The sequence below is a fragment of the Sorex araneus genome, chromosome 5, assembly GCF_027595985.1.
Source record: "Sorex araneus isolate mSorAra2 chromosome 5, mSorAra2.pri, whole genome shotgun sequence".
Lineage (NCBI taxonomy): Eukaryota > Metazoa > Chordata > Mammalia > Eulipotyphla > Soricidae > Sorex > Sorex araneus.
This window is the reverse complement of record NC_073306.1, coordinates 184229797-184244955: the sequence shown is the minus strand read 5'-3', so window position 1 is coordinate 184244955 and position 15159 is coordinate 184229797. Positions and strand designations below refer to the sequence as shown.

At 50.1% G+C, this 15159-nt stretch overlaps 1 protein-coding gene across 1 annotated transcript; it reads left to right on the top strand.

Annotated features, from left to right (window-relative positions):
• The first annotated feature begins 5 nt into the window (after positions 1-5).
• NOA1 (nitric oxide associated 1) lies at positions 6-13176 on the top strand. The gene is made up of 7 exons (XM_004616453.3): positions 6-1317; positions 2928-3092; positions 4455-4657; positions 5920-6051; positions 9788-9904; positions 11732-11852; positions 12870-13176. Exons 1-7 carry the CDS (start codon positions 183-185, stop codon positions 13067-13069), a joined length of 2073 nt encoding a protein of 690 aa, XP_004616510.3. The 5' UTR covers positions 6-182; the 3' UTR covers positions 13070-13176.
• The last annotated feature ends 1983 nt before the right edge of the window (positions 13177-15159 follow it).

The following is a 15159-nucleotide window of genomic DNA, read 5'->3' as shown; positions in this document are numbered from 1 at the left end:
CGGCGGGGGCGGGGGAGGGGAAACAAAAGCAAAAAAATCCTCAGGCTTTCATCGCGAGAGCTCGCGGGACTAGACGCGAGGGGCAGCGCCTAAGTGGGACGGCGGACAAATGACAGCTCAGGTACTTCCGGGGTTTCCTCGCGTGTTTCACCCGGCTGCGCGCGCACCCCGCCGCCCTCCCCATGCTGCCTGCACGCCTGGCCCGCGGGCTGCTGGTGTCCTGGCGGCGGTCTGCGCCCACGGCTGCGCACGCGGGCCTCCGGGAACAACTCCACGGGAGGAGATGTGCGGCCGCCGACTCCTCGGAGCGCCCGTCGCACCTGGGGCGCGGGCCTCCTCCTCCTCCTCGTGGCCCGACGACAGTGACGGGTTTCGAAGGAAGGGATGACCCAGAGGAGCGTTTTCTGTTCCCCGAGTACGTGGCAGAGCCCGAGCCCGAACCAGCCCTCGAAGAGCAGCTGCGGGAGCTGCAGCAGCGGCAGGAGGAGGAGGAGCGCCAGAAGCTGCAGCGGCGAGAGGAGCGCTGGCTTCGGAGGCTACGCGCCAAGCCCCGGGCGCCCCCGGTGGTGGGACACCCGGACTGGCCCGTGCCGCCCAGCGGCCTCAGCTGCTCGGGGTGCGGGGCGGAGCTGCACTGCCAGGACCCTGGCCTGCCGGGCTACGTGCCCGGCGAGAAGCTCAGCAGCGCGACGGCGCGGACCGTGTGCCAGCGCTGCTGGCTGCTGGTGCACCACCGGCGCGCCCTGCGCTTGCAGGTGAGTCGCGAGCAGTACCTGGAGCTGGTGAGCTCCGCGCTGCGGCGGCCCGGGCCCGCCCTCGTCCTCTACATGGTGGACCTGCTGGATCTCCCTGACGCCCTGCTGCCGGACCTGCCCGCGCTGGTGGGCCCCAAACAGCTGATCGTGCTGGGCAACAAAGTGGACCTGTTGCCCCAGGACTCGCCCAACTACCGGCAGCGGCTCCGGGAGCGGCTCCGGGACGAATGTGCCCGAGCTGGGCTGCTGCCGCCCGCAGACCCGCGGGGCTCCCCGCATCCCCGCGGAGACGGGCCGGGGGACGGGGCGGCGGACTCGAATCCCTCGGCCGGGGCCCGCCCTGTGCTCAGGGACGTGAGGCTGATCAGCGCCAAGACGGGCTACGGCGTGGAAGAGTTGATCTCCGCGCTGCAGCGCTCCTGGCGCTATCGCGGCGACGTCTACCTGGTGGGCGCCACCAACGCGGGCAAGTCCACGCTCTTCAACACGCTCCTGGAGTCCGACTACTGCATCGCCAAGGGTGCCGAGGCCATCGACAGAGCCACCATCTCCCCCTGGCCAGGTGAGCCTCCGAGGCTCACCCCTCCCCTCCCCTTTCTTTTCTGAGAAGCCGGACCTGTGTTTTTACAGGTTGCCCGGGCACCTAATGGATCTTTCCTTAGATCCGCCAGGGTCGGCCTGGAACCTGCCCTTTACCGTCATTCCCTTGGGGTCTGAGAAACAGGCCAGAGGGTAGGTAAGGCGTTTGCCTTACAAGAGGACAACCACTGCAGGGCGACCCCCCAGCAAAACCAAACCAGAGCAGATCCCTGATTCACACATATCTCGTCCAGGTTAGCTTTGTGCACAGAAATTCAGTGAACGTTGTGGTCTTCTAGAAAAAATGTTTCTGGAGCAGGGCTGTGCCACATCACTGTTTTGGGTGCTGAAGGGGGAAAGGGAGACAGCACAGTAACTGCTCCCCTTACCTTTCTCAAGAAAGGAAACCCTTGTACTTTGTGACCCTGTATCCACTCCTCAGTTTTACTCTTCAGACTTAAATTTGTTCAGCACATTCAAGATATTTGAGATTCAAGAGATTCCCTAATGCAGTATGATGTGTCGCTTGTTAAGAAGAAACTATCTCGATAAGTAGAGACAGTAAGCCACTTGCCTTGCACACAGACTTACCCTGGTTCAACTTCTGACACCCCATATGTCTGCGAGGAGTAATCCCTGAGCATAACCAGTTACAGCATAGAAATTAAAATTTAAAAAAATTTTTTTTTGAGAAAACAACCTAAGAAATTTGCATAGGACGGCCAGAGAGATAATACAGAAGTTAAGGAGCTTGACTTGGCATTGCTAATGATCCCAGTTTTATCCCCTGTACCAACTATGGTCACCTGAGTACACTGGGTGTAGCTCAAACACACACATTCTTTGGGGCCAAAGGGATAATGCAGCAGGTAAAGTGCTTGACTGCAGACCACTCAAGTTTGATCCCCGGCACCCCGTATGGTGATCCCTGAGTTCAGAGTCAGGTATAAACCCTCAGCACAGCTGGGTGTGACCCAAACCCCCATCCCTGCCTCCAAAAGAAGCTTATGTAGGGCCAAAGAGATAGCTCAACATTCTGCATGCAGGCTTTCCCTGTAGGAGGCCTGGGTTCAAGCCGAAGCACCTCGTGGTCCACCAGCACCTGCCCCATTTTTCCTTGGAAACCAGTGGACAGCCATTTGATAGTGGTTGATCTCTACCTTGGTCTTTGGGGCGTTGTCGCAGCCCCCCAGCCAGAAGGGGCCACCCAGTGTAGAAATCAGAAGTGCTTTTAGTTTGGGGGACATACCCGAAAGTACGCAGGGAATTCATTTGGTGTTGGGGTGTCCAAAGCAAAACAAGCATTTTAGCTCTTTGAGCTGTCTCGGCGCCTCTGCAGAAAAGTACTTTTATACTGAATGACGGTGGGCTGAAAATGAAAGAGAACAGATGTACAGATTCAAATTCGAGTTTAACTCGTGAGCTGGTCTTTGAGCCTATTCCCTCATCTGTAAGGTAGGAATTTTCCAGGGCGCTGTCCTGAAAGTAAGTGGAATGATCACAATATCTTAACTCTTCTCTGGGAGAGTTTTTAATCTCCTGATTCCTGTTCTCACACTGTGCTCATTAAAAATGTGTTTTTTGGAATTTCAGGAACTACTTTAAACCTTCTGAAGTTTCCTATTTGCAACCCAACTCCTTACAGAATGTTTGAAAGGCAAAAAAGGCTGAAAAGAGAGGCAACTAAAGATGAAAAAGATCTGAGTGAGCAGGAACAAAATCAACTTAATCTCTTGAAAAAGCATGGTTATGTCGTAGGTAAGCATCTTCTACAGAAACACTTTTATTAGGTCTGTGCCAATATTCTTTGTTGAGCACCTAAGAGGAACTGTCTTTCTGGAAGTGTTCCTCTTCCTGGAGCCTTTCTAGAGACAAAGACTCCCACTTCATCATCATCATCATCATCATCATCCCGTTGATGGTCGAATTTCTCAAGCAGTCTCAGTAACCTCTCCATTCGTCCTATCCCTGAGATTTTAGAAGCCTCTCTTTACTCGGCCTTCCCAACCATGCCGCATTGGAGGCTCTTTCAGGGTCAGGGGAATGAGACCCAGCCTGTTACTGGCTTTGGCATATGGATACACCATGGGAAGCTTGCGAGGCTCTCCCATGGGGGCAGGAAACTCTCAGTAGCTTGCCAGTTTCTCCCAGAGGGAGAAGTAGGTTATATCACACAGCCGCTTTGGGATATTTTTGCTCCTGGGAGCTTGCTTTTAAATCTCTGGATGTTGGTCGTTGATGGGATTACACACACCTGGGTTCCTGTGCCAGAGGAACAGTACATATCCATAGTACAGTGGATAGGGCACTTGCCTTGCATGCAGCTGACCCAGGCTCGGTCCTCAGCACCCTATACGATCCCCTGAGCCTGCCAAGAGTCATCCCTAAGCATAGAACCAGGAATAAGCCTGGAACACTGCTGGGTATGGCCAAACTACAGCCTGAATAAAAGAAAAAAGGAAGGAAAACAAGAGAGCAGATAAGATCCTTGGAGAAATCCAGGAATGGAAACATACACTAATCACCTCATCATTGTTAGCAACAAAAGTGTTTTCACTGAGCAAACCAGTATCTATACACCAGCTGTAAATTACTGCCCCCTTTCTTTGTTACCTCTTTACAACCTTCCTATACTAAAAACAATAGATCGCCAATTCTCCTCACACAGCTGGCCACACACTCTTTTTTTTTTTTATTAGTTTATTTTTAATTAGAGAGTCATCGTGAGGGTACAGTTACAGATCCATACATCTTTGTGCTCATGCTTCCCCCATACAAAGTTCGATAACCCATCCCTTCACCAGTGCCCATTCTCCACCACCCGTAAACCCAACATCCCTCCCCCCCTCTCCAGTCCCGTCTCCCCCCACCCCACCCTGCCACTATGGCAGGGAATTCCCTTTTGTTCTCTCTCTCTGATTAGGTGTTGTGGTTTGCAGTAAAGGTGTTGAGTGGCCACACACTCTTGATCATTTCAAGAGTCTGCTAAATGAGCATTTAGTCTCACTTCTATAGACAGTACTTACTGTTAATCACTCACTGAAAGCAGATTTAGGAATAACTGCCTGGAGTCAAAAGCTTCAAAGCACTGACTAATCATCTCAGTCTAACTCGTTCTAGGAAGAGTTGGAAGAACATTCTTGTATTCAGAAGAACGGGACAGAGCTGACTTTGAGTTTGATGCTGACGCTCTTGCCTTTGACATGGAAAATGAACCTGTTCCAGTTGCTGATAAATCTAGGGAGCGAGTGGAACTGACCCTGCAAGATGTGAAAGATGCTCACTGGTTTTATGACACCCCTGGAATCACAAAAGAAAATTGTGTATGTATTGATTTTGTGGTTGTTGGTTTTGGAGCCACACCCAGTGATGTTCAGGGCTTACTTCATCTCTGTGCTCAGGGATCACTCCTAGTGGTCTCTGGGGACCATATGGAGTGAGTGCCAGGGATTGAACCCAAGTCAGCTGCTTGCAAAGCAAGCACCTTAACTCCTATACTATCTGGCCCCTAAACTAATTAATTTTTATATGGAGGCAAGGATACCCCCAGCATTTCTGATATGGTGGGGGCTTAGGGGTACTGTTCTCTCTGTGCTTCGGGGACTGTGGTGCCAGGATCAAGCCCAAGCCCCCTGCAAGAACTCAGCCTGATAGGCTATTTTATTTGTCCCCTAACTTCAACGAATTCTTCTCTTTTAGACTCAGTTCAGGAACAGCAATTACTTCAGTCAAATGCACTTATCAAACCATCAGAAAAGGAAATATTTACCAAATATATTATCCAGCAAAATGAGACCCTCGGATTTTTAGATATAAAAGTTCTCTCGGTTTGGGGGCTGGAGAGATAGCACAGCGGGTAGGGCGTTTGCCTTGCACGCGGCCGACCCGGGTTCAAATCCCAGCATCCCATATGGTCCCCTGAGCACGGCCAGGGGTAATTCCTGAGTGTAGAGCCAGGAGTAACCCCTGTGCATCGCCAGGTGTGACCCAAAAAGCAAAAAAAAAAAAAAAAAAAAAAAAGTTCTCTCGGTTTGTTTCCATGTCAGTTATATCATTTGGTGCTGTAAACCAGTTAGTTCCCAAGCCAAATCGAACTTTGGAATCAATGGAAGTATTAGGGTTTCTGCTGAAAAGAGTTCAAGGGGTTTCAGTATTGTGATTAATAGTCCTTTCCTTTCCATGTATTACTAGCTTTCACCAACTTATACTTCTTTCTGTTCCTTCTTTGAAATAGATTTGGATTTCTTATATCTTATCTGAATTTTGTATCTTCTCTCCTGCCTTTTCTAAACGTTCACACTATTTAATAACTGTCTTTACAAGCCAAAGAATTCTTATCTCTCCATCTTCCTCTCCTCTCTCCTCTCCTTGCTCCCCCCCTTCCTATCTCTCTCTCTCTCCCTCTCCCTCCTCCCTCTCTCACATTAAAGGCAAACACCCTACCCACTATACTATTGCTCCAGCCTCCATTTTTCCCTTGTTCTGAAGTCTAATATTTTTTATCTTTTTACCTTACAGATAAATTACAATATCTCATATGTTCAATTAAGAGAATTCTCTTTTAAAGTCTGCCTTTGCTTCACAGATCTTGAATCTATTAACAGAAAAAGAAGTAAACATTGTTTTGCCTACACACTCCATTGTCCCAAGAACTTTTGTGCTTAAACCTGGAATGGTTCTATTTTTGGGTGCCATAGGCCGCATTGACTTCCTGCAGGTAAGGAAAGTCTATATGCATATGCAAATGTATACGTCATGACCCTATATGTATTGTGATTCCATATAGGATTGTGTAACTCTGGGGAGGTGGAGGGGGCAGTCACCAAAAAAAAAAAAAAATTGGCAATAATAAAAGGTCTCTCTCTGAATGCACACCCACCAAAAATGAATTCCAAATACACTGCATGATGAATCCGAGAGGTTTCTGGTGGTGCTCACCTCTGTTGCATTTCTTTGGTGAGAAGGGGATGTGAGCGGGAAAAAATTAAGCAACCATGGGATAGACCTTTAGGTATATAGTTAATATGCATTAAATAAATTCCATGATTTTAATCCCATGATACATAAACAAATGCTCTGTTTAAATTTGGTCCTCAGGGGCTGGAGTGATAGCACAGTGGGTAGGGTGTTTGCCTTGCATGAGGCCGACCCGGGTTCGATTCCCAGCATCCCGTGTGGTTCCCCAAGCACTGCCAAGAGTAATTCCTGAGTGCATGAGCAAGGAGAACCCCTGTGCATCACCAGGTGTGACCCAAAAAGCAAAAAAATAAATTAATTAAATTAAATTAAATTAAATTTGGTCCTCAATGGCCTGCACCAATAGTATAGCATATCGGGCATTTGCCTTGCATGCAGCCAACCCAGGTTCAATCCCCAGCATGACATATGATAGTATGAGCCCCACCAGGAGTGGTCCCTGCTTTCAGGGCCAGGAGTAAACCCTGAATACTGCCAGGTGTAACCCATCCTCACGCCCCCCCCCAATAAATTGGTAATCACAAAGCATTAATCTGGAGATTTTAGAGTATATAATTACTGTATCACTGTCATCCCGTTGTTCATCGATTTGCTCAATTGGGCGCCAGTAACGTCTCCATTCGTCCTAGCCCTGAGATTTTAGCAGCTTCTCTTTACTCGACCTTCCCAACGGTGCCGCACTGGAGGCTCTTTCAGGGTCAGGGGAATGAGACCCATCTGCCTTTATTTTTGGCATACTGAATACGCCACAGGGAGCTTGCCAGGCTCTGCCGTGTGGGCAGGATACTCTCCATAGCTTGTTGGGTTCTCTGAGAGGGAGAACTAGGCAATAAGAGGTCGCATACTTCCAGGAGCTTTGTTTTATAGTCTCTGGATCTTGGCCATTGATGGGATTACACAGCAGCAGGGGCAGTTTGTGGGTGTGACTGCCTAGCTACTGGAAAAGGGGGATCTGGGTGGAGGAGGCCCAGTCCCAATCCGAGCAGACTTGGAGATCTCAGTCCCGGGTCCCACACACCTGAGTTTCTCTGCCGGTTCCTTCATGCGTGAGGCTCGTCTGAGCGTGTGGAGAGTGACCTTAAGCATGGTGGTGGCTGGTTCCGGAGGTCTTCAGCTGCCAGGGCTCTGCTTGGGGCTGGGAGGAAAAGATAACCCGTCCCCCTCTGAGGGGCCCCAGTGAAGACAGCCCGGCTTGGGGGCAGAATCTCATAAATGTAAACCTAATAAAAAAGCAAAACTATAACAAAAACTAATTACCATTTTGAAAAATTGAAAAAATGAAACACAGGTGCTTCTTATTGAAGTTGTTGAATACTTAACTTAAAATCCATTTATATTTCCTTAAAGCCCATGGAATGTTATGAGGGTTATTTATTGCTTTTTCTTTTGTAATGCCAGGGATCAGACCTGGCGCCTCACACAGGCAAGGCAGGCCCAGCCCAGCGAACAGTAATTTCTTTCATTGGGGGCCACACCTGGCTCAGTGGATGGGTGTCACTCCCAGAGCCACGTGAGGACCACGAAGCACCAGGAGTGGGAAGTGCATGTCCTCCCGCATGCAAAGCATGTGCTCTGGCTCTTCGAACTATCAAATGTTAATACTTCGATTTTGTTTTGTTTTGTTTGGGGGCCACACCTGGCATGCTCAGAGGCTTATCTTGGTATTTGTGGGTCATTCCTGACGGAACTTAGGACACACGCGGTGCTCGGGGTGGAGCCCAGGCCTCTCTCATGCTTTGCATGTGCTCAGCCTGTCCAGGTATCTCACACCCAGCATTGCTCAGGGGTTACTCCTGGCTCTGCACTCAGGAATTACTCCTGGCAATGCTTGGGGAATCATAGGGAATGCTGGGAATCGAACCCGGGTCAGCTGCGTGCAAGGCAAATGCCCTACCCTCTGTACTATCGCTCCAGCCCCGGCACTAATATTTTTTAACTTAACTTTGTATTGGGCCAGTTAAAGCTCGCTGTGTTTTCTTCTGGTTATGGTAATGAAGCCCTTGTTTTCACAGGGGCCACACCTAGCAGTGCAGGGCCGGGTGGGCAGTGGGATGCGGGGATCAAACTCTGACCCTCAAACACTGAGCATGTGTTTTGCCACCTGAACTACTTCCCTGGCCCAAGAACTACAAAGCATTTTCTTTTCTTTTTTTTTCTTTTCTTTCTTTCTTTGGGAGGTTAAGTGGGGACACACCTGGCAGTGCTCAGAGCTTACTCATGGCTCTGTGCTCAGGGATCACTCCTGGTGGGCATCAGAAGACCATATGGGGTACCGGAGATCAAACCTGGGTTGGCCAAATGCGAGGCAGGTGCTCCACCTACTGAACTATCTCTCTGGTCCCTACTTTTTTTTTTTTTTTAATCATTTTATGTTATTTTTTATTTTGGTTTTGGGACCACGCCATCAGTGCTCAGGGTCCTGTCCAGTGATGCTGCAAATCAAACCAGGGTCAACTACATGCAAGATTTGTACAATCTCTCCAGTCCCCATGAAGCATTTTCTTAATGATATCCACAAAGCAAAAGCACTGGGATAGCACAGCAGGTAGGGCGTTTGCCTTGGCACGTGGCCGACCCGGGTTCGATTCCTCCATCCCTCTCGGAGAGCTTGGTAAGCTACCGAGAGTATCCCCCCCGCATGGCAGAGCCTGGCAAGCTACCCGTGGCGTATTCAACATGCCAAAAACAGTAACAATAAATCTCACAATGGAGACATTACTCGTGCCTGCTCGAGCAAATCAATGAACAAGGGGACGACAGTGCTACAGTGCTACATCCACAAAGCAACAGAAAAGGGGTCAGGAGAGAGTGCTGCCGGGGCTCTATCCCCAGCACCAAGCGACCTCCTAAACATCACGGTGTGCAGAGCTGGAGGCCCCCAAGCACTGGCAGGGTAGCCTGGTGGTCCCCAGCACTGCAGGAACTGAGGAGCACCTGATCCTTGGGTCCTAACATTGAACTGCTGACCAGGTATCACCAGGAGTGGCTCTTAGGACCCTGAACACCACTTGGCAGCCCCCTCCTAACCCCCCCCCCCCAAAAAAAAAGCACAATAAGAAGGAATCAGAGTTTTATTTAAATTGTTAAAATCTGTGTATCCCCCTTTCTTGGGGCATTACTGTAGTTTGGTACAGCTGTCAGCCCAGAGTTCACAAAGGAGCCTTGGTGTTAATTATCTTTTGTAAGTATATCCTGTAATCTGTGAGAGTTTCTCTAGTTTTCCAGTGTGTAAAAACCATTTTTGTTGCTGTTGGGTTTTTTTTGTTTTGTTTTGTTTTGTTTTGTTTGGGGGCCACACTTAGTGATGCTCAGGGCTTACTCCTGGCTCTGTGCTCAGAGATCATGCGTGGCTGGGTTTGAGGCACCCTGTGAGATGTCAGGGATCAAACCCAGGTTGGCTGCATGCAAGGTAAGGACCTTACTCACTGCACTCTCTCTCCAGCCCTTGTATAAAATAACTTTTTCTCTTTTTTAAGGGAAATCAATCAGCTTGGTTTACAGTTGTGGCTTCCAACTTCCTCCCTGTGCACATTACTTCCCTCGACAAGGCAGAGGCTGTGTATGAGAAGCACGCGGGTCACATGTTGCTCAAGGTGAGGCAAGTGTGTCGCAGGGTCAGGCACCATCACGCATCCACAGCCCCTCTCAGGAAACCTAGGCTCTCAGTCAGCTCGCCCTCCATCCTGCTAGGATTGGGACGCTACAGAGAAGTGGGTACAAGAAAGGGAATATTTGGGTGGGCTGACCCAAGAACAGCTACAGAGCTGTTTTGTTCAATATGGCAGTCACATGTGGCTATGTAAATATGTTGTTACAGGGGCTGGAGCAATACTACAGCGGGTAGGGCGTTTGCCTTGCATGTGGCTGATCCGGGTTCCATTCCCAGTATCCCATATGGTCCTCTGAGCACTTCCAGGGGTGATTCCTGAGTACAGAACCAGGAGTAACCCCTGTGCATTGTCAGCTGTGACCCATAAAGCAAAAAAATAAAAAAAGAAAATATGTTGTTACAGAGCCAGAGAGATAGTACAGATGTTTACCAGGCATCAGGTTCAAAATCCCCAGCACCACATAGGATCTCCCGAGCACTGTCAGAGCCTACTCGTGAGTGCAAAGTCAAGAATAGCCCCTGAGCACTGCTGGAGGTGCCTCCTCAACCAAAACATTGAGAGCATCATAAATTATGTAGTTACAGGGCCCATGAAATAGTAACAGGATGTAAGACACTTGCCTTGCAGGCAACTGACAGGTACAATCTTAGCACCACCCAAGCACTGCCAGGGGTCACTCCTGAGCACAGAGCCAGGAACTGCCCCTGACCCAAAGGCCCCTCCCCACAGAAAAAGGAAAGGAATTTTAAAAAATTGAGTTCTTTGGCGGGGCCAACCACATTCCAGCAGTGGCAGCATTGCTCCACCATGGGGGACTTTGGGGCCATACTCAGGGACTGCTGAATTACTCCCAAATTGGTGCTGAGAGGAACATTTGGTGCCAGGGATCGAACCTGCGCATCCTGCATGCAAATCATATGCACCTTGGGACCAGAGCCATTACAGAGTGGGTAGGGCACTACTTTGCATGCAGTTGACTTAAGTTCAATCCCCGGCACCCCATTTGGCCCCTCAAGCCCCTCTTAAGAGTGATCCCTAAGCACCGAGGCAGGAGTCAGCCCTGAGCATCACCAGGTGTGGTGCCCACACACACATACAAATCATGTGCACCAGCCCTTTCCAAGTTCTTAATCCCAGATGCTTACCTCTCCACTCCTGTTCTACAAACTCCTTCCGTCAACCTGTATTAAAATTTCCCTCGTGAGTATTGGGCTTAAGGCACTTGCTGTGCAAGTGATCAGCTTAGTTCAGTCCCCCGTATTTCATATGGTCCCCAAACACTGCCAGGAGTGATCCGAGAGCACAGAGCCAGGAGTAAACCCTCAAACAAGAACAGCCAAAAAATCATAGAGGGGATCCTACACATCCTCTTGACTTGTTAGGAGGCAGTAATCATGGTTGCCATCCAGGCCTATAAGAACTAAGGTATTTGGAAGTTACCTTAACTGCCCAGCAGTAATCCAGTAACAGTGGAAACTGGGACTGGAGAGACAGTACAGAAGGCAGGGCACTTGCCTTGTACCCTGCATGGCCACCAAACACCACCAGGAGTGATCCCTGAGTGCAGAGCCGGAAGTAGACCCTGAGCATCCCTGGGTGAGGCCCCTAAACAAACAACAAACAAAAAGACATGGAAACTAAAGCAAGGTTCTTCAAGCAGGCAATTCCGCCAGGTGCGTGCCAGCCTGTGCCCGTTGGCAAGGTGACCCTCCGGCCTCCTCTCGTTGCTGCACCCCAGCGCAGAATCACCTGCTCTATGTGTCACTCTCTAAACATTCTCTAAACACCTTTGCTTCATCTCAATGGCAGGTTCCGGAGGGGGGGAAGGAACGCATGGCGGGATTTCCCCCTCTTGTCGCTGAAGACATTACTTTAGAAGAAGGACTTGGGGACACTGAAGCAGTAGCTGACATCAAGTTTTCCTCTGCAGGTAATTGTACGCCACGCACTTCTTTATGGTTCGTTTGAAGAGGGAGGGAGAAAGGGGAATCACAATTGCCCTATTTTTTTCTTCCCTCTATGGGCCACACTCAGCAGTGTTGAGCATGACCCCTGGTGGTGCTTGGAGGACCATATGCGGTGCCAGGGATTTGGACTGGGGTCAGCTCTATGCAAGATAAGCACCTTACCCACTGTACTATCTCTCCAGCCACTTTTACTTGTTTTTAATCCAGGGAAAGTGGTGAGAGACAGTACAGGAGGAATGGCACTTGCTCACTTGGCCAACCCTCATTCATATATATGGTCCCCTGAACGGGTATGGCCTAATATCCCTCCCCAATTCAAAAAATAAAAACAAAATCGAATTAAAGATGGACCAGAGAGATGAAGGGCTGCAACATGCTTTGCATGCAGGTGGCCCGGTTCAAGCCCCAGCACCACATAGTCCCCCAAACACAGAGCTGGGAGTGACATCAGAGCACCACCAAGTGAGGCCCCAAAATTAGGGAAAATAGGGGCCGGAGTGATAGCACAGTGGATAGGATATTTGCCTTAGCACACAGCCAACCTGGGTTCGATCTCTGGCATCCCATACGGTCCACTGAGCACCGCCAGGAGTCATTCCTGAGTGCAGAGTCAGAAGTGCCTGAGCATTGCCTGGTGTGACCCAAAAAGAAAAAAAAAAAAAATACCCTCCTAGAGAAAATAGGGGCCAGAGAGTTAGCCCAGCAGGTAAGGCACTGGCCTTGCAGGCAGCTGACCCAGGTTCAATACTTGCTTCCCTCAACACCACCAGGAGTAATTCCTGAGTGCGGAACCAGGAGTAACCCCTGAGCACCGCCGAGTGTGCCCCTGCCCCGGAAAAAAATAATTATAATAAAGGGAAAATATAAAAAAAACGAATAAAAGAGAGCAGGAACCTGCTTTAGGGTGTGCCTGAGCATTGTTCTGCTGTTCTTCTGGGCGGGCTGCTAACCGCGCTGTGCTCTGATGCGTGTCTGTGTAGGCTGGGTCGCCGTGACACCGCAGTTTAAGGACAGGCTGCGACTCCGAGGCTACACACCTCAGGGAACGGCTCTGACAGTCCGGGCCCCTCTCTTGCCACACATTGTTCATGTCAAAGGAGAGCGCATCAGGAAGAGCGTCGCCTACAAAACCAAGAGGCCTCCTTCCCTTGTGTACAATCTGCGGAAGAAGAAAAAGTAGATCCACATGTGAAGCCAACCGGCCCTCTTTGTGCCGAGTATCATCTATGCTGAACGCAATCATATATATACCTTGAACTCTCTTAAATATAGCTACTCTAAATCCCACGGCGCCTAGCCTTCAGCTTTTGTTTTACCTTGGGGAGGGCTTTACTGTGTATTTCGCTTTGTTTTTAGGGCCACACCCGGAGATGTTCAGGGACTACTCCCAGCTCAGGAATCACCCCTGGTGATGCTTGCAGGGTCATGCAGTGTGAAGAACCAGTCAGGGTTCACACACTCCAGCCAGTTGGCCTCTCTCCCCAGACCCCTCGCCCAACTTTTCCTGTTTTTTAACCATCCCTTGCAGTGCTCAGGGGACCATTAGGAATGCTGGGGGTGGAACCTGGGTCAGCCCTCCCTGCCGTGCTGTCGCTCCCTCGCCCTGCTCAGCTGCTCAGGACGGTGCCTCTTTGCAGGTGCTTCTGCTCCAGGTGCTCATCCAGGCATCTGGCTGACGCAACCTTCCGTGGCTTCCTTCTCTGCGTTGAGAGGGCTGCTCGGGTTGTCATGCTTTCCATGTGGGAAGTAGAAAAACAAGTAACAAGCAAGCTGCTTCACTTATTTATTTGTTTGTTTGGCTTTCTGGGTCACACCCTGCGATGCTCAGGGGTTACTCCTGGCTCTGCACTCAGGAATTACTCCTGGCAGTGCTCGGGAAACCATATGGGATGCCAGGGATCAAACCCGGGTCAGCTGCGTGCAAGGCAAACGCCCTATCCTCAGTACTATCTATCTCTCTGGCCCTCATTTATTTTTTTCATCCTCTCCCATCCCCCGCCTCCCCTCCCCCTTCCTGCTGCTGCGCTGCCGGAGGTGCGGGGAGGTGCCGGGAGCGGGCCGTGCATCCTGCTGCAGTGCAGCACCCTTGCCCAGGTGACACCTCACTAGGGGCCATGCTGAGTTGACACACTAGTCACGGTTGCACTGCTCACTGGGGCTGCCCAGGCGCTCACACACATGCCCCCGAGGTCACACTCCCTCACTGTGGCATCCCCACAGCTTCTTAGTTGGCAAGGTCCCTGGGTTTCGCACCCCTTCTTTTGTGGTGTTTACGGGCAGAGGGCTGCAATGCAGCTGGACATCTGCGGCACCAGAGATTTGGACTCATGACCACAGGCTTGCAATTCCACTCCTCGTGTGTGTGTGTGTGTGTGTGTGTGTGTGTGTGTGTGTGTGTGTGTGTGTTAGGGGTTAGACACAGTCCTGTCCACTCCGTGTGTGTGTGTGTGTGTGTGTGTGTGTGTGTGTGTGTGTTAGGGGTTAGACACAGTCCTGGCCCAAATGCTTCTAATTTGTTTTAAATGTTTTATTGGGGGGGGTCTCACCCAGCTGTGCGTGGAGCTTGTTACTCAGAGATCACCTCTGGGAGGCTTGGGAGACCATCAGGGGTGCCGGGGGTCAAAACCAGGTCAGCTGTGCGTAAGGTAAGTACCGTAGCCACCGTACTCTGTGGCCCCTGCTGCTCTGGTTTAAAGAAGAGTGGGAAAGCTAGAACACACATTTCGTGTCAACCACTGGTCAAGAGTTACATGACGGCAAAAAGAGTTGGAAAATGTGGGGATCCCCAGCACATCTGATTCCATCCTCTAGAGGGCAGTAACTTCCCAAGTTGGGAACTTTTACATTTTACAAGCGCCAATTTGTTTTTGTGGCCAGTAAACTTATATCTATACTTGGGAATAAATAAGAGTTCAGTATGGAGCTTGAGCATGAATTGTCTGGTAAAATGAAGAAAATACAATGGAGTTGGTATTTGTGGGCAACTGCAAAGCCTAACAACTGGTGTTGACATAGTACCCAACGAGAAATTTTTATTTTTATTTATTTATTTTTTTCTTTTTGGGTCACACCGGCGATGCACAGGGTTAACTCCTGGCTCTGCACTCAGAAATAACTCCTGGCAGTGCTGGGGGGACCATGTGGGATGCTGAGAATCGAACCCAGGTTGGCCGCATGCAAAGCAAATGCCCTACCCGCTGTGCTATCGCTCCAGCCCCAATTTTTAGAAAGCAGAGAATGACTCCCTCACCTCCCAGACCAGGGAAAGGA